The 25,322-nt window shown below is 41.0% G+C and overlaps 1 protein-coding gene across 1 annotated transcript in view; it reads right to left on the reverse strand.

The window, feature by feature from the left end:
* LOC136876512 (cytochrome P450 6k1) overlaps positions 1–25,000 on the reverse strand; it is a 41,029-nt gene extending 16,029 nt beyond the window's left edge. The window contains exons 1-2 of the mRNA XM_067150526.2: positions 24,906–25,000; positions 10,476–11,031 (exon numbers count right to left, since the gene is read on the reverse strand). Of these exons, the coding sequence (XP_067006627.2) occupies positions 10,476–10,992 (517 nt within the window). The 5' untranslated portion in view covers positions 10,993–11,031; positions 24,906–25,000. The remainder of the gene's footprint in view (positions 1–10,475; positions 11,032–24,905) is intronic.
* Between the last annotated feature and the right edge of the window lie 322 nt (positions 25,001–25,322).

A 25,322-nucleotide genomic window follows, 5' to 3' on the forward strand; every position in this document is an offset into this window, starting at 1 on the left:
TGATCTCTTCAGTGTGTGTTCTGGTTGTTAATCCTAGGCATTCTGAAGCATACAGCATTCTGGTTGGATTACTGTCTGATAGTGTCGTAGTTTAGTCCTAATAGACATCGCTTTCTTGTTGTATGTGTTTTTCGTAAGGTGGAATGAAAGCTCCATTTTTCTGGCTCTCTCGCGGTTTCCTTCTTTATCGAGCCCGTTATCTCATCAAGGTACTTAACAACTTTAATTATCTTATCCTCCTTTTTTGTCACTATGTATCTCGGGGCTTCTTTAATATTGGTCATGAAATGGGTCTGTTCAACTTATATCTGCAGGGCGGTTTTTACTGCTATCTCTTCCAAAGTGTGAATTGCATTGAAGCTGATTTAATGTTCTCTGGCAGCAGCACAAGATCATCAGCGAATGCTAAGCAGTTGATAGCAATTTTTTCTTTCTTGTACCCTGTCCTTGCTTGGCCCTTAACGCCTTTTGCTGCGAGTATTTTTTCCCATTCTTTGATGACGTTGTCCATGACACAATTGAACATCAGTGGGGATAGGTTATCTCCTTGTCTTATCTCTGTCTTGACTTCAAAGGGTTCAGATATCTCACCCATGAACTTCACCTTTGAGTATGTGTTTGTTAGGGTCTCCTTTATTAATTGTAATATCTTGTTATCTGTGCCAATGTCTTTAAGGATGTCATACAGTGTACTCCTATCGACTGAGTCATATGCTTTCCGAAAGTCTACACACACTGCTATTTATTTCTTGCCTCTGGCAACTCTGTCCTTTAGTATTGTCTTAAGGTTGCAGATTTGTTCCACACACGACCATCCTTTGGGGGAAGCCTGCCTGGTATTCGCCGATTTGGTGTTCGAGTTGTTGTTCTAATCTTGACAGCAGTGGCAAGGACAGGATCTTAAATGGTTTCTTGAAGTAACGAGATACCTCTGTAGTTATTAACATCTGTTCTGTTTCCTTTCTTGTAGCGGGTGTATCAGCGCTAACTTCCAATCGTCGGGAATCTTACCAGTGTTCCAGATTTCTTGCATTAACTGACACAGGTTCTTGACCATTTGGGGGCTCGCATGTCTCCATAGTTCGGCTGCTATCGAATCTTCATCAGCTGCTTTGTTGTTCTTGAACTTCTTAATCAGATTTGTGATTTCTGTTTCATATTGTGGTACTAGGCAGTTAAGTAGGTGTTTAAAGTATTCCCCCAATAGTTGACAATTTTCTTTGGTGTTTGTTGCTATAGTACATCCTCTTTCTTAAAGCACAAGCTGGGTGGTTTGTATTTAGAAAGGTTCCTCTTAAATGTCTTTTAAAAGTCCCTCGTGTTATTCCTTTATTCCATTATTATTATGAGTCACAAATGTAGCCTTGAGGTAAACACTCATTTGATAATGAAATAAGATACTTATTTGGAGAGTACCGTCATCTTCAGAGATTATGCAGGTGTATGCCGTACAAGAAAATGATAGCTCCTGCAATTGCAATTTAGTATGTGATGACTGCAATACATGCGTTCACATATGTAGACTCCAGTGTCAAATAGAATATGTGTAAACACATTCATTCCATCCGCCAAATGAAAATCACCCAGGCAATTCAATCAGTAGTGATTGAGTGATTGATAAGCACGGTACTGATCATCTGGTTGTAGATGTTGAAATTGAAATTAGGCATATTGTTGACGAAGGACCAGAAATACTGGCCCCAGTAAGCAAGAGAAGACCACCTGTGGAATATCTGTAAAATGAAGAAGGAAAATCAAAGCAGAGGATCATGGGTTTAGTGGATGGAATGGCAACATCAAAAGAAATAGAGGTTTTAAGATGATACACAGCATCCTTGCAAGCATCGATTAATACAATATGCACTTAGAAAGTGCATGCACCTTTCACCTAAGAGAATGCTTCCTGGAAGAGGAATATTGTGCTACATGGAATACTATATTCAAAACTAAACTAAACTAAACTAAACTAAACTAAACTAAACTAAACTAAACTAAACTAAACTAAACTAAACTAAACTAAACTAAACTAAACTAAACTACACTAAACTACACTAAACTAAACTAAACTAAACTAAACTAAACTAAACTAAACTAAACTAAACTAAACTAAACTAAAACACCTCTACAACAAACACCGACTAAGCCTTGAGAGACAAAAGTTGAAAATGATACCATTTCACTCCTTCAAAGTTGGTATTGGGAGTGAATGAGTTCTTATGGTCAAGAGGAAGATAAAGAGTCAATCTTCAAGTTCCCTATTAACCCTTAAGCACACGCGCCAGATCTTAGGACGCAGACATACGCGTGGGGGTGCTTTCCACCCCACATATCATTGTACTGTAAAATATGAATTACTGTATAAATTGGAGATTTTAAGATGGATTATGTAAGAATGATTCTTTCTGGGGAGGATCAGGCAGAAAGGTACAATAGCGGGGAGAGCACAGAAAGGGTTTTTGTACATTTCACTAGGAAATGAAATGACCTGGGGTGGATTCCACCCCATACGCGTGTGTTTGAGGGTTAAGCTTGGGTTGTGTTTTAATGAGAATGCATTTGACACCATACAAAATGTCGCGAATAATGTTAAAACGTACTAAGTGTTGTATTGTACAGGTCCGCCTCTGTGGTGTTAGTGGTTAATGTGATTAGCGACCACACCCGGAGGCCAAGTTCGATTCCCGGCTCTGCCACGAAATTTAAAAAGTGGTACGAGGACTGGAACGAGGTTCGCTCAGCCTTGGGAGGTCGACTGAGTAGAGGGGGTTCGATTCCCATCTCAGCCATGCTCGAAGTGGTTTTCCGTGGTTTCCCACTTCTCCAGGCAAATGCCGGAGTGGTACCAAAGTTAAGACCACGGCTCTTTCTTGGCTATCCCTTCCGATCTTCCCATCCCCCACAAGGCCCCTGTTCATAGCAGTTGAGGCCTTCTCGTAGAGGAATTGGTCCTCCTCCGGCGATAGGGGGCATAGTGAAACTATTCAACAAGACTACTTCCTGGGAGAGGAATACTGTGCCACATAGAATACTATTTAAAAAAACCAAACCAAAACAAAATAAAACACCTCTACAATAAACACCGACTAAGCCTTGGGAGACAATAGTTGAAAATGATACTATTTTACATTTCAAATTTGGTATTGGGAGTGACTGGGTTCTTATGGTCCAGAGGAAGATAAAGAGTCAATCTTCAAGTTCAGTCTTCAATCTTCTCGTTCTAGGACACTGCCCTTGAGGCGGTAGAGATGGGAACCCTAGCTGAGGCCGGGAGAAAAACAAACCCTGGAGTGTAAAGAGATTACATAATAATAATAATAATAATAATAATAATAATAATAATAATAATAATAATAATAATAATAATAATAATAATAATAATAACCTACACTTTCCTCTTCCTTTAAATATTTAGTAGGATAACACTATCATTAATAAAATAGTCACCAGGTGAGTTGGCCGTGTGGTTAGGGGCGCGCAGCTGCGAGCTTGCATCCGGGAGATAGTAGGTTCGATCCCCACTGTCGGCAGCCCTGAAGATGGTTGTCTGTGGTTTCCCATTTTCACACCAGGTAAATGCTGGGGCTATACCTTAATTAAGGCCACGGCCGCTTCCTTCCCACTCCTAGCCCTCTCGTATCCCATCGTCGCCATAAGACCTCTGTGTGTCGGTGTGACGTAAAGCAACTAGCAAATAAATAAAAATAGAATACAAATAAATTAGTCGAAGTTGGCGCGGAATAATTTATTCATCCTGGATATGGAATTCTCACTTAAATCATTGGTCTCGCAATGATTTACTTCCACCCCAGGCCTCGCAAATGGACGGGAAGGCCCTGCATACATGGCATTTTTTCAATTCATGCCACTGTCTGCATATCAAGAGACCGATCAACATCTAAACTGATGAATTTCGTAAGTTTTATGGTGTGTGTTATGACTTCAAATACTTCACTAATCACCTTTAATGCGTTGTCAATTTTTTGAAATAATAATAATAATAATAATAATAATAATAATAATAATAATAATAATAATAATAATAATAATAATAATAATAATAATAATAATAATAATAATAATAATAATAATGGCGTGTGGCCTCTGGAGAGGCCTGGTGCAGGACTTTCGATTTGACGCCGTATAGACGACCTGTGTGTCTGTGAGGATGAGGCCCTAACTAAGATGAAATCTAATGCCGAAAACATCACATATATCCAGCCATAGGAATTCAGCGATGAAAGTTAAAATCCCCGACCCGACTCGGAATCGATCCCGGGGCCCCTTGAACCAAAGGCCAGCACGCTAAACATTTAGCCGTGGAGCCGGACAATTTCTTGATTTAATTACGCAGTTAAGGGTTCTTAGGGTCTACAATTGTCATAGTGAGTTAGTTGTGGGTGGTGTAGTTGTTCTAATGTTTGTGAGTTTAGTCTGTGTGCATTATATTATTGTTGGAGTTATTCATTGTATCTGGAAGGGGGGGGGGGGAGGATGTAAAAAGACATTGCCCCTTTTCTTCTACTAGTACTGAATGTTTTCATTCCTACCCTGAAGGGGGAGGCTGGCCTCTTAGACGGTGACGCCGTCTCTCAGACCGGGAGATTTGTATCGGAGAAGGTTGGCGGCCGTGGTTTATACTAGGAACTGTCCCGGCATTCGCCTTAGTGCAGGAGAATGGAAAACCACGGAAAACCATTCTCAGGATAGCCGATGGTGGGGAACACCTCCTCTCCGTCTCCTGAATGCAGAGGCGTTGAGGCACGGTAGACCCCTCCTCTGCTCGGTTGGTCGGTCGGACTGCAGAGCTGTCGGTCCATGGACCAATCGTGGCCACTTGTCGCCCGAGACGCAGCTAGATGTAACAGTGAGGGAGGGTGACCTTAATTAATTACCAGAACCGGTGCGCTATTGTGCTCCTCGCCTGGTCTCTTTAGGAAATAAGTATAAGAATACTAATTTTAGGTGAAGTAATAATAATAATAATAATAATAATAATAATAATAATAATAATAATAATAATAATAATAATAATAATATACCATGTTGCTATATCTCGAAGATACAGTCCGGAAATCATGAAAGTTACCGTAAAAAAGGGAATAAACTAGACTCAGATCACTACGTATCAGTAATAAAGTTCCGGCCAATCCCTCTCAACAACAAAAAAATAAATGAACCTACCATCATTCGCTTTGACACGAGAAAGCTCAGAGAAAGAATGAATTCAAAGAACTTGTGCAACCAGTGGAAAAAGACTTCAACAGCACGAGAAAAAGCAGATGATACAAGCTGTAAAAGGAGTGGCCGAAATCAAGAAGAGGAAGAAGCACACGTGCTGGAACGATAGCTGCGAGAAGACCTTAGGGGATCGTGTGAATGCCTGGAAAAAGTATTACACCTCGAAAAGAAAGAAGACGATTGGAAAATGTACAAAATACAACAAGCACAAACCGCAAAAATAATGCGCAGTGAGAAACGCAAGTATGAAAAGGAACTAATGGACAAGGTTAAACAAGACGTTCATAGAGGTAGGACCCACCAAGTCGCGATGAAATCAAACGCTACATAATGAGACTGAAAAATAACAAGGCTTCTGGTGAAGACTCCATGATTGTGGAACTGTGGAAACATGCCCCGGAAGAAGCAATTGGCATCCTACACCAAACTATTGTAGATATATGGGGAGAAGAACAACTACTAGAGGACTGGAAGCTAGATTTGATCCATCCTTTACACAAGAAAGGAAATATAAGAGATGTGAGCAATTACCATGGTAAGTCTTTTCTGTCAGTAGCCTACAAGATCCTGTCACTATCCATCCTTGAAAGACTAGAACAGCAAGTTGAACACAAACTCGGGGAAAACCAAGCAGGTTTTCGGAAAGGCCGATCAAGTGCAGAACAAATACTTAACCTATAAACCATAATAAGATATCATATGCTGAGAGGGCGGACTTATGTGTCGACATTTGTAGAGTTCAGGAAAGCATACGACTCCATCGACCGTGATGTGTTGCTTAAAATACTTGCAGAAATGGGAGTCGATGAGAAATTGCAACCATAATAAGATTCCATATGCTGAGAGGTCGAACCTACCATAATAAGATACCATACGCTCAGAGGTCGAACCTATGTACCGACATGTGTAGACTTCAGGAGAGCATACGACTCCATCGACCGTGATCTGTAGCACATACAAGCAGAAATGGGAGTCGATGAGAAATTGCAACCATAATAAGATATCATATGCTGAGAGGTCGAACCTATGTATCGACATGTGTAGACTTCAGGAGAGCATACGACTCCATTGACTGCGATGTGTTGCTTAACATACTTGCAGAAATGGGAGTCGATGAGAAACTACAACCATAATAAGATACCATATGCTGAGAGGTCCAACCTATGTATCGACATGTGTAGACTTCAGGAGAGCATATGACTCCATCGACTGCGATGTGTTGCTTAACATACTTGCAGAAATGGGAGTCGATGAGAAACTACAACCATAATAAGATACCATATGCTGAGAGGTCCAACCTATGTACCGAGCTTGATAGCTGCAGTCGCTTAAGTGCGGCCAGTATCCAGTATTCGGGAGATAGTAGGTTCGAACCCCACTGTCGGCAGCCCTGAAAATGGTTTTCCGTGGTTTCCCATTTTCACACCAGGCAAATGCTGGGGCTGTACCTTAATTAAGGCCACGGCCGCTTCCTTCCCACTCCTAGCCCTTTCCTGTCCCATCGTCGCCGTAAGACCTATCTGTGTCGGTGCGACGTAAAACTACTAGCAAACCAACCTATGTATCGACATGTGTAGACTTCAGGAGAGCATACGACTCCATCGACCGTGATGTGTTGCTTAACATACTTGTACAAATGGGAGTCGATCAGAAACTGCTGGCGATAATAATGGCAGCTCTAACTAATATCAAATCCAAAGTAAAATTCCAAGAATGTCTCTCTGAACCCTTTGAGATCGAGACAGGCGTTCGATAGGGAGATGGGCTGTCACTTCTTTTGTTCAACTGCGTACTTGAAAAGGTAATGCAGGAGTGGCGAGAGATGTTAAAAGAAAGAAACCTTTACAAACCCTTAAGGATTGGGACAAAGCAAAACGGAGTGGAAATATATTGTTTAGCGTTCGCTGATGATATAGCCCTGATGATAGAAAATTTCGAAAGTGCAACAGAACAGATCAATGTGTTGAAGGAAGTAGCAGAACAAACAGGTTTGCAAATTTCCTTTCAAAGGACAGATGTAATGTCGAACATAAAAGATGATACGGCACAACGAAACACCAAATATGGAACGATAATGCGTGTTAATAAATTTAAATACCTTGGGGAATGGATATAGCAAAATGAACTTGACAAGGAGGCCATAGCAGCAAGAATCAGGAAAATTGAAGTCACTTTCCAAACCACCCGCAACATATATAACAAAAAGTGCTTTTCTCTGAACACAAAAATTCGTCATTACAACACTGTCACTAAACCAGTATCGCTGTATGCATATGAATGCCTTATCCTGTGAGAGAAATGTTTGCTTGTGGATTCAGAGAGGAAAGAAACAAAAATCCTGCACACCATACTTGGTCCAAACTACAAAAATGGCATCTACATTATAAAATCCAGGCAAGAAGTATACTATAAGATAGAGAAGATCACGGACACAATGCGTAAAGGAAGAGTTCGCTTCTACGGTCATATACAACGGATGATCGACTCTGGACGGACGAAACGTATCTTCAGTACATTTGACTCAAAACCAAAAACGGCAATGCCATGGTACGTTAATGTCAAGAAAGATCTTAAAGAACTGGGCATACAAGCAGAAGATGCACAAGACCGAAATCTTTTCAGAGCAGCCATCAAGACTTTTTGGGACTTTCTGGGACGAAAAAGGGGCTACCGGCGCGAAATGGACAGAAGAACGTGCTAAACCCAGTGAGCTAATGAAGACGACGTGGATCAAGCGAAAAATGAGCAAATGCCAGAATGTAAGGTGAGGCTTATCGTGGTCCCTAGTTGGTCGATTAGCGAAGTTGAATTAATGAATAATAATAGAAAATTGTTGTTAATAACTGTATTAGGTCGCCACTTTTTAGAGGTTGCTTGGTAAATGACTCGGTCTTTCGCACACAGTGTGTGATTGCATGGCTGAGGTGTTATATTAACTCCAACAACAAGTGGCATACCTGTATGGTGACCCATATTGACCATGACCTGTGTTGCTTTCGGTTTGCAGTACTGGGCCTTGTCGCTGGTTTTTCTGACAAGAATATTTATTATGTATTGTTGTGTATCTGCTGTTATTGCCACTATTGTGAATTTTTAATAACAGCCTTGTGGAATAACAGTGTTGTGGTTTAGCGTTTTTTATGTGCCCCGCCTCGGCTGTGCCCGAGGTTCCGGTGCTTCGTTGGTGATTAGCTTTAAGGAAGTGAGAACTACGGGTTGTCTTACTTGACTTGGTGGGAAGTGTGTTACTTGGTTTGTTGAGGTGGTCTGGTTTTGTCTATTGGTTGATGTAATGGGTAGGCAGTCTGTTTTGGGACAAGAGTAGGCTTAGTAGAAGTATTTGGAGGAGGGTATTTGTGTCTTGGCTGGGTGAGGGGGAAGGGATGATGGTCAGTCGTGGGTTCTATGGCGATGTGACTGGGAGGCTTAGCAATGGGGGAAGTTGTGTGTTGGTGTGGTTTAGGTGGCGTGCGTCTCTGTAATGTGCACTAATTGCCCTCTCAGTAAAAGGACAACCAGGAAACGAAGCGGCGTGGCTACCTTGGCAGTTGGCACACTTCGCCTGGTCTCGAGGCACCTTACAACCAATATGGCGGTGAGGACTACCACACCTGTTGCAGCGAGTGAGTTCTGAGCAAGCTGCTGCAGAATTATTTAGATTCAGGCAATTAGAGTACTATGAAATTAAGGATGGGTGTGGGCGTGTGAGGGTTCCAGTTTCTGTAGTTGTTTTATGTGTTGAGTATGTCTGGGACTTTGGAAGCAGGTTTTATACGCCTGTTCCTAGTCTGTGTGGCTATGTTCTGTGTATCCGGGTTGGGGATCGGGTTCGGTACCTGTACAGTCCTTGCTGTGGCATCTGTTTGTGTTGGTAATGGTGCGGGTGGTGGTGGTACTAGTTGTTTAGTTTGGGCTTCCGTGGACTGGATGGGTAGTGGTGGTAGTGGTGGGGGTGGTGGGCTGAGACCCATAATAATTTTAGGCCTTCCCCCACAGTGGGGGAGGAGTGTACCCGTGCAATTTGAAGCTCCTTACCCAGTCTGGTTTGTTGAGTTTTATTATGGATACAATTTCCTAAATAAAGAAGTACATTTGTTATTCAGTTTTAGTGTGATGAATTTAGGTTGTTTTTTGTGAAAAATAATTTTAAAATGCTATATTAAGATTGAGTAAATTTAATATTAGGGTTCAATTATATAAATTGATTTACTTATTTATGTATACTAGTGGTGTTTGTGAGTTCTATATAAGCAGGGCACATATTTCGTCTATCTAGACAGCATGGCTGACACTGATTATGTTGGTACACTGGTATGTGGTAGTGTGGTAGGGTGACAAATCCAATTACTGACCACGCCCGAAGTTACTTCAGGTTGGTAACAGGGCATTTATTAGGGATTTTACGCATCTCATTTATTTAAACAAGTGTAACAAATGTTAATAAAGAGCCAGCAGTGAGTTTTAAAGGCGTTAGCAGTAGTGTTGTAGCTGTGAAGGAGGAGTGGGGGGTTGTAAAATAATTAGGTGGAAAGATAATTTAGATGCCAATGTCGTAGTTGTAAATTTAGTAGCCTAAAAGGGGAAAAGAGGCTATAAAAACGGTCATTGTTGTGTGGGCTTAGTGAATTATAGTTTATTTGATTGGTTTGTGTAGTTTTTAGTGAGTATTATGTGTTGCGGAGTACGATTTTTAGTGTGAGAATACATTTAAGACGTAGGGATGTGATAAATGAATCATATATAGGCTATTAATACGATGGGGTCGCCACTCTCAAAGTGATTTATGAATGGCTGAGAGATCCTATGAAATGAGAATGGAGAGTGTTGCTGGAGTGAAAGATGACAGGGAAAACCGGAGTACCCGGAGAGAAACCTGTCCCTCCTCCGCTTTGTCCAGCACAAATCTCACATGGATTGACCGGGATTTGAACCACGGTATGCAGCGGGAGAGGCCGACGCGCTGCCGTCTGAGCCACGGAGGCTCCCTTGTACGTAGTTACCTAATTGTTTTGAGTCTGTTTGTGTGGTTATATGTGTGGTTGTAAAATTTGTTTGTGAGGTTTACTGCATAGTCTAGTAGGTGTGGTACTTTGGTTCTATCATGCAGGTCTGTAATGCGTATCCACTCTGTATTGTCGCCAGTCATCAGATTCCAGGCCCTGCTAGTGAGCGTGCTGTACGAATCAATAAAATACTGAATGGTTGGTTTTGTATAATATGTAAGCAATTAAACTTACCTGATTTGTTTTCTAAGTATGTCACGAGTTGTTTTCCACACTCGTCTACAAGTTGGAACATCCTCTTCATCTTTCCTGAAGTGAAGGTCGGAGAAAGCTTCGCCCTGAGGTGTCTCCATCGCTGTCCATTCAAGACAAACAAGTTCTTGTAGCTAAGGGGGTCCAATTCTTCACTTGTTTGCGCGTTTCGATCCATAAAAATGTTGAAATCCTTGACCAACACACTCTTCACGAGGTTTAAATCTCTCACCATTAACATCGGCTGATCAAATGCAAAGACACCAACGCACGGCTTGTCCTTGTGCTGCAGGTATATATCTTTCCAAAAATTACCAATTTGTTTTCTTAACAAAACAATATCCATAAAATTTCCAACGATAGGTGATGGCTTTACGAAGGGAACACCTTTTTTTGCCCAAAAGTTGTAGTTGCGAGAAAGGTATACATAGCACACTGTCAGAAGTCCCAAGAGGAGAATTCCTAAATCTAGCAGTAAGCTCTCGAAAAATAAAGCCATGGTGTTGGGTTCGTATTCAGCTGAGTACTCTGTTGTTACCTGAAATATGAAAGAAAATATTTTAATCACTTCCTTTGGTGCTGGAGTCTATTACTTACACTAACAAAAAGTGAGGAAGAAGTTCCTGCTTAGGATCATAATGAAACATCCGTGTATGAAAGGAATAGTTACGTTTCAAAACTCTTCTTTCTTACTTTCTTAATCTGTTTACCCTCCAGGGTTGGTTTTTGCCTCGGACTCAGCGAGGGATCCCGCCTCTACCGCCTCAAGGGCAGTGTCCTGGAGCTTCAGACTCTGGGTCGGGGGATACAACTGGGAGGATGACCAGTACATCGCCCAGGCGGCCTCACCTGCTATGTTAAACAGGGGCCTTGCGGGGGGATGGGAAGATTGGAAGGTATAGACAAGGAAGAGGGAAGGAAGCGGCCGTGGCCTTAAGTTAGGTACCATCCCGGCATTTGCCTGGAGGAGAAGTGGGAAACCACAGAAAACCACTTCCAGGATGGCTGAGGAGGGAATCGAACCCCCTCTACTCAGTTGACCTCCCGAGGCTGAGTGGACCCGTTCCAGCCCTCGTACCACTTTTCAAATTTCGTGGCAGAGCCGGGAATCGAATCCGGACCTCCGGGGGTGGCATCTAATCATACTAACCACTACACCACCGAGGCAGACTGTCTCAAAACTCGAGAACTAAAATTAGTAGAAAATAGTATCAAAACTCAAGACTACCAACTAGTAGCTTAATTAAATTTCTAATGAGTGTCAAAATTCACGCCTCCGGACAGCAGAGGCCTGCGATGACCCGACGAGGGATGAGGTGCGCTGTGACTCACGCTGCCCTTCAACCCACGTTTCTCCACCGGCTCTTAGAATGTATTGTTAACTGGAATTACCACCCTACCACAGATCGCATTCTCCAAGTATGACACTGATCTTTACTCAGTTATTCTGTGTAGTGTCATCGAGCAGATTCGCAAAAAGGGTAAACTAAATTTAATGTACAACGGTTATAGGTTTTACAAGCAGAAAAAGTACAGGTCGGGCGAAACAGTATGGTTTTGTCATAAAATACTGTCATCCGCGTGTGCCGGTAAAGATATAATTGCAAGTGGCAATAGCGTTTTAAGTGAAAGAGCCCACCAGTGTGTACCTCATGTCCGTGGGTTTCTCAACCCCCTGTCGCGTGTACGTTGTGTGAGGCTACACGACAGGCCCACCTCTAGATGAGAGAGGTGCAAATTACCGGAGGGTACACAGTTCCGGCTGACGCTTGCAATGGACCTTTTCGCACAATTCCGATTACATTTTTAAATATCTCCAGTCGTTATGTGGGTAGGTTGGGTATTTATCCATTCGATGAAGAACTGGCCTGGCTCGTGACTTTCGAGACTGGCCCAGGTACTACTCTTATTAATCCTCTTCTTGGAATGTGTGAATTTTGATACTCGTGAGTTCTGAGACGACACGGAAAGGAATGGTCAAGATGAGCAAGTTTTAGAAAGGCAAGATTTTCAACCTCTCCCAATGTTAACAGGGTTGAACGAAAAATCTCACATTAAAACCTGGATGACAGGCAGAGCTTCATGTTTCTAAATAGATTACTGGATATGTTCGGCTTCGGAAGATAGTTTTAATTAATTTTTGTACGGCACTGAAGTTAAAACTCTGTTTACAATATTCCCCTTTCGACTTGTGACACGAAAATAAATGTAAAGGAATGACTCAGCAACAAAGGCTATAGAGGAAACTAAATGTTTACTTATATAAGTCGAAAACGGGAATGGTACAAGAACAACTCGAAAAGTATACAAACTGGAACCCAGATGGATAACATACATTTTAACTGTCTAGGATTTGCTGATAATCTAGCTCTTCTGGCCAATGGTATTCAGGAAACAAAATAACAAATAAAAACTTTACAGGAAATAGCTCAAAATATTGGTTTGAAAATTTCATTTGAAAAAGCGGAAACTATGCTAACTCAACTTTCGCTTGCAAACAAAATTAAGCTGGGAGACCAAGAAATAAAAATTGTAGAAAAAATTAAATATTTAGGTGAAATAATCACATATAACCTGAACGAGAAACCAGCATGGCAAAATAGAATAGATAAACTGGTTACAACACAGCATGTCACCAAAAATACATATAATAAGAAGTGTCTCTCAAAAGCAACCAAATTGAGACATTACAAAACAGTCACCCGGCCACAAATTACATATGCAAGTTAAAAATTATCCAAAACAACAAACACAGTTGCAATAGATAGAATACTCAAGTTAGAAAGGAGAATAGTGAGGACCTGTTTAAATAAAAATTATCAAGTAAACGGAGTCTGGAGACTAGCTTCCAATGAGACAGTCTATAAAGAAATAGAACCTGTGACTAGCACAATGAAAAACAAACGAATATCATTTTTAAGCCATCTAGTACGGTCACCAGAAAACAAAATTAGTAGAAAAATTATGGAAGAGTAAGAATAATATTAGATGGATCACAGAACTTAAAGAAGACATGAGAGCGTTGCATATTACAATAGAAGATTTAAAATACAAAACCAATACACTCAAAATATTGAAATATAAACACACTAGACTACAGACAAAAATCAACAAGCAGAGAATAGGAAGAGTGATTCCAGAAGCAGAAAGGATGAAACAGTATTGGGCTGACAAAAAGAAGAAAAACCTCCATAAACCTAAGTAGTCGTATGTTGGCTTAAAAATTAAAACAAATAAACAAACAAATAAATAAATAAATAAATAAATAAATAAATAAATAAATAAATAAATAAATAAATAAATAAATAAATAAATAAATAAATAAATAAATAAATAAATAAATAAATAAATACATAAATAAATAAATAAATAAATAAGTCGGAAACTTACATCTACCTTCAATGTTGTTATATTGTGTGTACAAAAATTATAGTAATAAAAATGGAAAGTATTCCTGTATCCTTGCTGTCAGTTAAAAACAGTATCATCTCTACCCTTACAGACCTCCGTATATTATCAATAGGGATCAGATGATAAAAAAACGAACAAACAACTTTAGAGATGTATTGAAGAAACTAAAAATTCTGCACTGAAATTCACTCCAGTTCATGATAATGGACAGTCACAGTGCAGTGCTGAAATCAAAGCTGCTCTTGCACCAAAAACATGCAAAAAATGCACTGTCCTCACATTCTGGAAACAAACATTCTGTACTTGCTAGTAAGTCATTATTATAGCATATTCACATTATCATAGCAGTCAAGAAATTTAATCATTTTCTGTTCACCCTTAGATACGATTGCGAAAAGCTGGACTTGTTCCTATAACATACGTCCCAGTCGACTAAGATTCATCCAGATCCTAAGCTGGAACAATCAATCAATCACTACTGATCTGCATTTAGGACAGTCGCCCAGGTGGCAGATTCTCTATCTGTTGTTTTCCTAGCCTTTTCTTAAATGATCTCAAAGAAATTGGAAATTAATTGAACATCTCCCTTGGTAAGTTATTCCAATTCCTAACTCCCCTTCCTATAAACGAATATTTGCCCCAATTTGTCTTCTTGAATTCCAACTTTATCTTCATATTGTGATCTTTCCTACTTTTAAAGACACCACTCAAACTTATTCGTCTACTGGTGTCCTCCCTCGCCATCTCTCCACTGACAGCTCGAAACATACCACTTAGTCGAGCAGCTCGTCTCCTTTCTCCCAAGTCTTCCCAGCCCAAACTTTGCAACATTTTTGTAACGATACCCTTTGTAGGAAATCACCCAGAACAAATCGAGCTGCTTTTCTTTGGATTTTTTCCAGTTCTTGAATCAAGTAATCCTGGAACCATACTCTAGTTGGGGTCTTACCAGAGACTTGTATGCCCTCTCAATTACATCTTTACTACAACCCTTAAATGTCCTCATAACCATGTGCAGAGATCTGTTAACTTAGTTTACAATCATATTTATGTGATTACCTCAATGAAGATCTTTCCTTAATTAACATCTAGGTACTTATAATGATCATCAAAAGGAACTTTCACCCCATCAACGCAGTAATTGAAACTGAGAGGACTTTTCCTATTTGCGAAACTCACAACCTGACTTTTAACCCCATTTGTCATTATACCATTGCCTACTGTCCATTTCACAACATTATAGAGGTCATTTTGCAGTTGGTCACAATGTTGTAACTTATTTAATACTCTGTACAGAATGACATAATCGGCAAACAGCCTTATCTCTGATTCCACTTCTTTACATATACACTGACTGACAGAGCAAATGCAACACCAAGAAGGAGTGGTCAGAACTTTATGCCAATTGCAGGGTAGACTGACGTCACTGAGGTATGCTCATGATGTGAAATGCGCCGCTGTGCTGCGCACGTAGCGAACGATAAATGGGACACGGCGTTGGCGAATGGCCCACTTCGTACCGTGATTTCTCAGCCGACAGTCATTGGAGAACGTGTTGTCGTGTGCCACAGGACACGTGTATAGCTAAGAATGCCAGGCCGCCGTCAACGGAGGCATTTCCAGCAGACAGACGACTTTACGAGGGGTATGGTGATCGGGCTGAGAAGGGCAGGTTGGTCGCTTCGTCAAATCGCAGCCGATACCCATAGGGATGTGTCCACGGTGCAGCGCCTGTGGCGAAGATGGTTGGCGCAGGGACATGTGGCACGTGCGAGGGGTCCAGGCGCAGCCCGAGTGACGTCAGCACGCGAGGATCGGCGCATCCGCCGCTAAGCAAGCGGTGGCAGCCCCGCACGCCACGTCAACCGCCATTCTTCAGCATGTGCAAGACACCCTGGCTGTTCCAATATCGACCAGAACAATTTCCCGTCGATTGGTTGAAGGAGACCTGCACTCCCGGCGTCCGCTCAGAAGACTACCATTGACTCCACAGCATAGACGTGCACGCCTGGCATGGTGCTGGGCTAGAGCGACTTGGATGAGGGAATGGCGGAACGTCGTGTTCTCCGATGAGTCACGCTTCTGTTCTGTCAGTGATAGTCGCCGCAGACGAGTGTGGCGTCGGCGTGGAGAAAGGTCAAATCCGGCAGTAACTGTGCAGCGCCCTACCGCTAGACAACGCGGCATCATGGTTTGGGGCGCTATTGCGTATGATTCCACGTCACCTCTAGTGCGTATTCAAGGCACGTTAAATGCCCACCGCTACGTGCAGCATGTGCTGCGGCCGGTGGCACTCCCGTACCTTCAGGGGCTGCCCAGTGCTCTGTTTCAGCAGGATAATGCCCGCCCACACACTGCTCGCATCTCCCAACAGGCTCTACGAGGTGTACAGATGCTTCCGTGGCCAGCGTACTCTCCGGATCTCTCACCAATCGAACACGTGTGGGATCTCATTGGACGCCGTTTGCAAACTCTGCCCCAGCCTCGTACGGACGACCAACTGTGGCAAATGGTTGACAGAGAATGGAGAACCATCCCTCAGGACACCATCCGCACTCTTATTGACTCTGTACCTCGACGTGTTTCTGCGTGCATCGCCGCTCGCGGTGGTCCTACATCCTACTGAGTCGATGCCGTGCGCATTGTGTAACCTGCATATCGGTTTGAAATAAACATCAATTATTCGTCCGTGCCGACTCTGTTTTTTCCCCAACTTTCATCCCTTTCGAACCACTCCTCCTTGGTGTTGCATTGTCACTGTCAGTCAGTGTATATCATTGATATATATATAAGAAAACATAAAGGTCCAATAATACTGCCTTGAGGAATTCCTCTCTTAATTATTACAGGGCCAGCCAAAGCTTTGCCTACTCTAATTCTCTGAGTTCTATTTTCTAGAAATATAGCAATCCATTCAGTCACTCTTTTGTCAAGTCCAATTGCACTCATTTTTCCCAGTAGTCTCCCATGATCTACCCTTATCAAATGCCTTAGACAGGTCAATTGCAATACAGTCCATTTTACCTCCTGAATCCAAGGTATCTGCTATATCTTGCCTAATCCTACAAGTTGAGCTTCAGTGGAATAACCTTTCCTAAACCCAAACTGCCTTCTATCAAACCAGTTATTAATTTCGCAAACCTGTCTAATATAATCAGAAAGAATGCTTTCCCAAAGCTTACATGCAATGCATGTCAAACTGACTGGTCTGTAATTTTCAGCTTTATGTCTATCACCCTTTCCTTTATACACAGGTGCTACTATAACACCTCTCCATTCATTTGGTATAGCTCCTTCATGCAAACAATAATCAAATAAGTACTTCAGATATGGTACTATATCCCAACCCATTGCCTTTATTATATCCCCATAAATCTTATAAATTCCAGCCGCTTTCCTAGTTTTCACTTTTGTATCTTACTGTAAATGTCATTGTTATCGTAGGTAAATTTTAATACTTCTTTAGTATTAGTCACCTCCTGTATCTGGACATTATTCTTGTAACCAAAAATCTTTACATATTGCTGACTGAATACTTCTGCATTTTGAAGAACATCGCATACACACTCCCCTTGTTCATTAATGATTCCTGGAATGTCCTTCTTGGAATCTCTTTCTGCCTTTTAGTACCTATACATACTCTTCCATTTTTCACTAAAATTGGTATGACCGCCCATTATGCTTGCCATCAAGTTATCATTAACTGACTTCTTTGCTAGATTTAATTTCCTAGTACGTCCCTTCAATTTCTCCTTACTTCCACAGCCATTTCTAACTCTATTTCGTTCCAACCTGCACCTCCTTCTTAATCTCATGCCTGTTTTATCAGCCATATGGTATTGACTAATAGTCCTAATTTTAATACCTTCGTTTCTTTCACATTTATTTTTAACTACGACAAAAACAGCTTCGTGATCACTAATACCGGTACAATATAACGCTTCGGGTTCTCTATAGAGATCATCTGGTTTTACCGGCACCACGTCCGGAATATTCTTCCCTCTAGTTGGTTCCATCACTTTCTGAACCAGCTGTCCTTCCCATATTAACTTATCTGACATATGTTGGAACACTTTCCTTGTTACAGAACACAGTTACCGATATATGGTATAGGGTAGTTAGATTCATATTTAGACTGAGGCATAGGGAAAATCATACAGACTTGCATTTCAACAAAATTATTTTATCACTTTAAAGTTTGTAATGGATTTAAAGTTATTTTACTGCCAAGAAACAGTGCACATCAAATGATGAAAATCCACAGTTCTAGTCCTTCAGGCAAGTAACTCAATGTTGAAAACATCCTAGGGATATGAGCTACGAATTTCAGTAAAATAAAATATAATAAAATGATGAGAATATATTCTTTATTTATTCCAAAAATTACAATCCTTCTTAATCATCGTTATCCGGTCGATTAGATTAGCTGTTTGCCTTTTTCTACCGCTACGAGCGGTAATTTGAGTCAATGCAGGTTTCACTTAAGCCCTTATAACTACATTCGGTGTGGACATGTTTAAAAAAAACGCCTGTGTGCATTGAACTAAGAAACACACTGCATAAAGAATTATGCCAATAAGTTAATTTAGCTAGGATTTTAATAAAAAAGGAAACGTGTATAGCGAAACTGCATTAAGGCCGGAAGTGATTTTCGAAATTGTTTTTTTGGTTTGATAGAGCTCTCACAATTTGAAACCTTTCCAGGTCCTTTATCCCTTCAACTTTCAGCACACTTGAGGAAATTGCTTAATTTTTCGTTTTTCGTAGTATGGGGACCCCTACTTTGTCTGCTAAGAAATGTCTTCATCATTAAAAACCATAATATGCACAATTGTATCAGTCATTGTGAAAAGAATATGTGTTACAAAACCAATACCTGCCTGTATTTTGAAAGAGAGACAATAATTATCTCAATAGTAGGAAACATTTCATTTTCTTAAGTTCTTTTGGACATGCATCTTCATTAGGCTATAGACTGTTATGCCTTTCAGCGTTCAGTCTGAAAGAGTCTGTAAATGTACTAAATGCCACCACAAACCTCTATTTGAGAACTTCAGACAATATGTTTGTAGTTAAAACATTAAAGGTCTATTCACACATCTCCGGGACGTGACGGCGCTCTACGTGTCCGTATTCGTCCTTTCCGACATGAATATTTCACGTCTGTTCTCACATTTCAGTTCCGCGCAGTTATACGTCGGCAATCAAGTGTTCCATGATGAGTTTTTTAGGAATGATGAACTGTTAATGATAGCTATAATCTTGGATGAAGAGGAGAAAGAGAGGAAGAAACAGTGGGTTCATCCTATATGGAAACGCAGGGGTAAGGAAGGAGAGTTTTCTACTCTATAGAAGTGCTTGAAGGACGACGAAGTAACATTTCACGGATACACTACAGTTGCTTTTAATTACTTGAAAAATTAAATAATAATTACTTTAAAAATTAAATAAATGAAATTGTTGATTAATTTTTAATTCCACTGACTTTGTAGGTTGGGGCAGAAAGTGCCTTGCCGCGCCAAAGTCGGTGCCTATGTACAGACTGATTTCCTTGATCTTAAAAGCAAAAAATGTTAGTTACCTACCTTCAGCTTCCATTTTCTCGCCAATTTCGTCCATACACGCTTCTTCAAACCACTATCCATATATTTCGAATCAGCTAAATTATATAGAAAACAGTGTGCCTTCACTAATTCAATCAGCAGTTCGTCCTTCATTTTGGGAGGTAAAGAACAGTTCAAACGTACACAGATAACCTCAGTACTCGAAGAAAGCAGAGAAGCAGGAAGGCGGGAAGAGAGAAATCACGTCCGTGAAAAACAAGAAAATATCGTCGGCGAGCGAATACGTATTGCCGGCACGGATCACGGAGAAGCACTGAAGGTCACGGCGAACGTCGTCAACGGAAGTGTTGAACTCATCCCTTCGTTTACATGGCGACGATATTTTATTTTCACGGAAGATGCCGTCACGTCCCGGAGATGTGTGAATTGACGTTACTACTTGAAGAAGACAGGTGGTAAATTAAACGTTACAACTATAGATTCAATTACAATTGCCTACGTTTTCCGTACTATTCCAGTTAGGAACTATTGATCTTTTCTTAAGCTTTTCCATTTATTTTTTGGCGTTCATTACTCAAGCAAGCTGAAGAAATGTTGATATCAGTATAAGCCCATTTCCAGGTGTCTCACTTTGTGTTGCCACTGCCTTTTTGATATGCCGTGCTACTGCGCGACTTTCCGGAAAGTTTTGCTCGTAGATAACCAGCAGAAGTGATCATAAAGGCGGTGAACGTGCGAAAAACGCCAGTGAACTGCAGGAAGAGGTTCTTACGCCTTAGAACGAGTGTAACATATACGTGCTGTATAGTAATACAATGCGTATACCACATTTATTAGTAAGAAAAATATAAAACGCTTATACAGGGTTTATTCACTGTATAACTATACATTGGTTTTTTTCTAGTTGCTTGACGTCGCACCGACACAGGTAGGTCTTATTGCGACGATGGGACAGGAAAGGGCTAGGAGTGGGAAGGAAGCGCCCGTGGCCTTAATTAAGGTACAGCCCCAGCATTTGCCTGGCGTGAAAATGGGAAACCACGGAAAACCATTTTCAGGGCTGCCGACTGTGGGGTTCGAACCTACCATCTCCCGAATACTGGATACTGGCCGCACTTAAGCGACTGCAGCTATCGAGCTCGGTATATATATAACTATACAAGTGTTAAACAACTGTATAAGGACTCTTTATTAGTAAGACGGTTAGAGAAAGCTTTTGATTTTGTCAGTGGACGTGCGATCGCTGCGAAGTTGGTTAGAATAGGGGTGCCAAATACAATGATTAGTGCCGTAGAAGAACTGTATTCAAGTAAAAGAGGACTTAATGGCAGGAATGATGCATACAAATATTGGACTAAAGCAGGGGTGCAAGCTATCACCAATATTGTTCATTATAGATATGATACGGGCTTTTGGGCTTATGCAGTGTCAAGAAAACAATGTGAAACTCTTTACGTTTAGCAGAGAACTTCGCTTCGCGTCTTCAGAAGAAAATCTCGACTGTTCACGAGGAAGTCTTCTACAGTATTGTCAATAAGATAGAATAACTACTGGAATCTACTACATTATTGTAAAAGTCTACAAGTACGGGCCGTGAAAGCATCAATATTCACATTGTTCATTATGTTTATTAACAATATTTTGAATAATTAACGGAAGGAGAATATAAGAAGCCCACCCATGACTTCACAATAAATAAATTCCAGGCCTGGTTTTCGCAGACGACATCCTTCTGCTCCCTCTAACATCAGGTGGTATGCAAATCAGCATCGTAAGAACTGCTGAATATTGCAGAAAGGGGACTTTTAAAATAACATTAATAAAGTAAAAGTAATTATATGTGAGAAGGGAAATATTAAATAAAAACAGATAATAATAATAATAATAATAATAATAATAATAATAATAATAATAATAATAATAATAATAATCCGCCTCTGTGTGGGGTGTAGTGGTTAAGTGTGATTACCTGCCACCTCCGCAGGCCCGGGTTCGATTCAAGGCTCTGCCAAGAAATTTGAAAAGTGGTACGAGGGCTGGAACGGGGTCCAGTCAGCCTCGGGAGGTCAACTGAGTAGAGGGGATTCGATTCCCACCTCAGCCATCCTAGAAGTTGTTTCCCGTGGTTGCTCACTTCTCCTCGAGGCAAATGCTGGGATGGATGGCACGATGCCCTTCCCTATCTGGAGCGATATATTTACTATCGAGTGTTTCTGTCGTTAGTAATAGTGTGGTGTGTTGTATGAAAATAAAGAGACGTTTCTTGAGACGAACACAGAACAGTCCCCGAGACAGATGAATTACCCATACGAGTAAAAGCCCTCGACCCGGTCGGGAATAGAATTAAGGGCTCTCTGAACTGAACGTCAGTACTAATAATAATAATAATAATAATAATAATAATAATAATAATAATAATAATAATAATAATAATAATAATAATAATAATAATAATCATCCGCCTCTGTGGTGTGGTGGTTACCGTGATTAGTTGCCATCCCAGGAGTCCCGGGTTCGATTTCCGGCACTGTCACGAAATTTTAAAACCGGTACGAGGGCTGGAACGGGGTCCACTCAGCCTCGGGGGTCAACTGTATAGGGGAGGGAAATCTTTTTTTTTTTTTTGCTTAATGTCGCACCGACACAGGTAGGTCTAAAGCTGCGTTTACACTAGTGTAGACGCTCCCTCACCCCTGAGTAATTGCGGAGTGAGGGCCTTCGCTGCGAGCCGGAGGTCAATCGGTTTTTGCCCGCGCATCAAAGGGTTTCGCTCATCGAATTTCTCTCAGTGTAAACGTGGTCCCCGTAGTTGCGCGAGGGATGAATCAAGAACAGTGCTTGCAGCTCATCGAGCTCTACAAAAATAGAGATTTTATGTAGAATCCGAAAAACAAAAACTATTTTAGTCGCAATAAAAGAGAAGATGCGTGGAAGGAAATTAGTTCTCAACTAAACTTTCCTATCTCTACAGTGAAAGCGCAGATGAAAGCGCTACTGGGATGATATTGAAGTGAAGGATCGAAAGAAAATAAGAGCAGTCACCGGATCAGCTAAGCTATTACTATTGGTTTATAATGCAAAATTGTGTCATTTCATTACTTTTTTGAAACTACCGGTACCTATTTTGAAGCTTTCTTGGTTCATTGTGAAGAACTTTCACTAGTGGGCAGACAACACCACATTCAGAAGGTACAAGCCCTGAACATTTGGATTCGTCATATTTAGATGGGCTATTGCGCTTGTGACTAATTTTACTTGGTTTGTGATTTATTTTTCTTCCATTATTTGATCTCTATTTTACATTTTCACCCATTTTTTGTATTGATCCACAACAATTAATAAATATATCAAACGCTACTTTTTTAAACGGGTGAGGTTTGGATACGAAATATATTTCTAAATTGAATTAATATTGTGTGATTTTTAATTATTAGCATTCTTATTTGTTCATTTGACTTTTTAAAAATACATATATAATACCGAGTCGATTTACTGTTTCAAATGCGATTAATTATTATCCTTACCTTCACGTAATCCTGAAGTGTTTCAATCAACGCATCACAAACTTCTGGGACGATTTTTGATATTGTGCACTTTGATATTTTAAATAAATACTGTAAACTTGTGTACGAATCACCAGTTGCTAAGAAACGCAGTGTGACAGCCAACCTTTCTCTCACTGTTACTGCTTCTCTGAATGTTGTGTCTTGTTTTTCAACTTTTTGACTGATCAGTGAAACGAGTTGTTCAAAATCTTGGGTACTCATGCGGACGAAGTTCTTAATTGTATCATCAATGGGTTAATGTACCATTTCTCTCATACAGTAAGGCTGTTTCCATATTGGCTTCGTCCAGGAATAATTGTTTGCTCCACCATCGTCGAGGGCGCCGATTTTTCTTCTTCCCTTTCTTGATAAAAAATGACATTGATATGATGGAAAACGCGGCTGCAGCGCCTGGAGGGACAAAACAAGTGTCCATGTTGGCTCAGAAAACAAGAACAGAAGCGTTCAGGCTTGTCGAAGGCGGCTCGCCCCACTCGCGCTATTTTTCGCTCTGAATTGCGCTGTTTTGGGTAGTGCGAAATTTCACTCGAAGCGAGTAAGTTTCGCCCGAGCGACTTTCGCGAGGAAGTTTCGCTAGTGTAAACGCAGCTTAATGGCGAAGATGGGATAGGGAAGCCCTAGGAGTGGAAGGAAGCGGCCGTGGCCTTAGTTAAGGTACAGCCCCAGCATTTGCCTGGTGTGAAAATGGAAAACTACGGAAAACCATCTTCAGGGCTGCCGACAGTGGGATTCGAACCCACTGTCTCCCGGATGCAAGCTCACAGCTGCGTGACTCTAACCGCACAGCCAACTCGCCCGGTGGAGGGAATTCGATTCCCTGCTCATCCATCTCGGAAGTGGTTTTCCGTAGTTTCCCACTTCTCCTCCAGGCAAATGCCGAGATGGTTCCCAAATTAAGGCCACGGCCGTTTCCTTTCCTCTTCCTTGTCTATCCCTTCCAATCTTCCCAATGCCCCACAAGGCCCCTGTTTAGCATAGCAGGTGAGGACGCCTGGGCGAGGTACTAGCCCTCTTCCCCATTTGTATCCCCTGACTCAAAGTCTCTCGCTCCAGGGTACTGCCCTTGAAGTGGTAGAGGTGGGATACCTCGCTGAGTCCGAGGGAAAAAACCAACCCTGGAGGGTAAACTGTGAAAGAAAGAATAAAAGAAAGAAAGAAAGAAAGAAAGAAAGAAAGAAAGAAAGAAAGAAATAATAATAACAACTCTCTTCCCAATGGCTGGTCTTCCGTGATTCTAAATGTCTCTTCATCTACATACAGCCCACCACACTATCAACAACCACAGAAACACGCAATAGTAAATACAATCGCTTCACATAGGGAAGGGCATCATGCCATAAAACTGGGCCATTCAATACCAAGTGCCGATCCCACTAAATTCGGAAGAAAAGCCATGAAAAATTCTTCTTTATTTATTTATTTATTTATTCATTTATTTATTCATGCATACTCGCATCTCGAATACGGTTGTTCAGATATTAGTTTATTGCAAACACAAGACGAAGTAGGCCTACCTGTATCTACAAAAAATAATGGTCAAGGAGAGAAAGATATCGAAAAGCCTTGTTCGCTGTGTGAGGAAAGAATGGAAGAGCCACATCTGCTGAGAGTGTGTAGAGAGACAGATTCACTTAGAGCCAAATATCTTGATAGTGAATCCAAAGTGAAAATAAAGGAGGGAAAGAATGACATAGAATTGTTAAGTTACTAAACAAAGAATTGATCATGCCAGGAAAGACAGCCAAATTGTTTGTAGGATGAGTATGTTAAAATAATCAGTAATATAAAAAGTAAAAGGTAGGATACATGTTTGTCCTGCAATATATAAGACTGTTTAACCTCACTGAATATTGTGTTGTAGTCCTTCTTACCTCGATGTTGCCACGAACGAGACCAAGTTCAACACTGACAACACTTGAGCTCAGGGTCCTACTTAATGTCTCTGGGAAGATTGAAGGCCACAACATATCAGATTCATGACTTGCACATTTCTGGCAAATTACGTGCCGTGGTTACTGATTATGGACAAGACAGCTTTTCATTTTCTGTTTATCACCTGATGAAAGTGAGATAGCCTGATGATGATCTGCAACGCAAGTGTTCTGCCTTTCGAATCCCGGGTTGTCAGGCAAGGTTTAGTTTAAAAAATCAGGAAGAAAATTGTCGGCAATATATACAGGATCTGTCGTAATTAATAGCGCAAATTGAAACAGCTATAAGTATACGATACTAGAAGCAAAAAAGTCTTAGTAAACATGGATCCGCAAACAAGAAAGTAATCACCGGGC

The sequence above is a fragment of the Anabrus simplex genome, chromosome 6, assembly GCF_040414725.1.
Source record: "Anabrus simplex isolate iqAnaSimp1 chromosome 6, ASM4041472v1, whole genome shotgun sequence".
NCBI classification, from domain to species: Eukaryota; Metazoa; Arthropoda; class Insecta; order Orthoptera; family Tettigoniidae; genus Anabrus; species Anabrus simplex.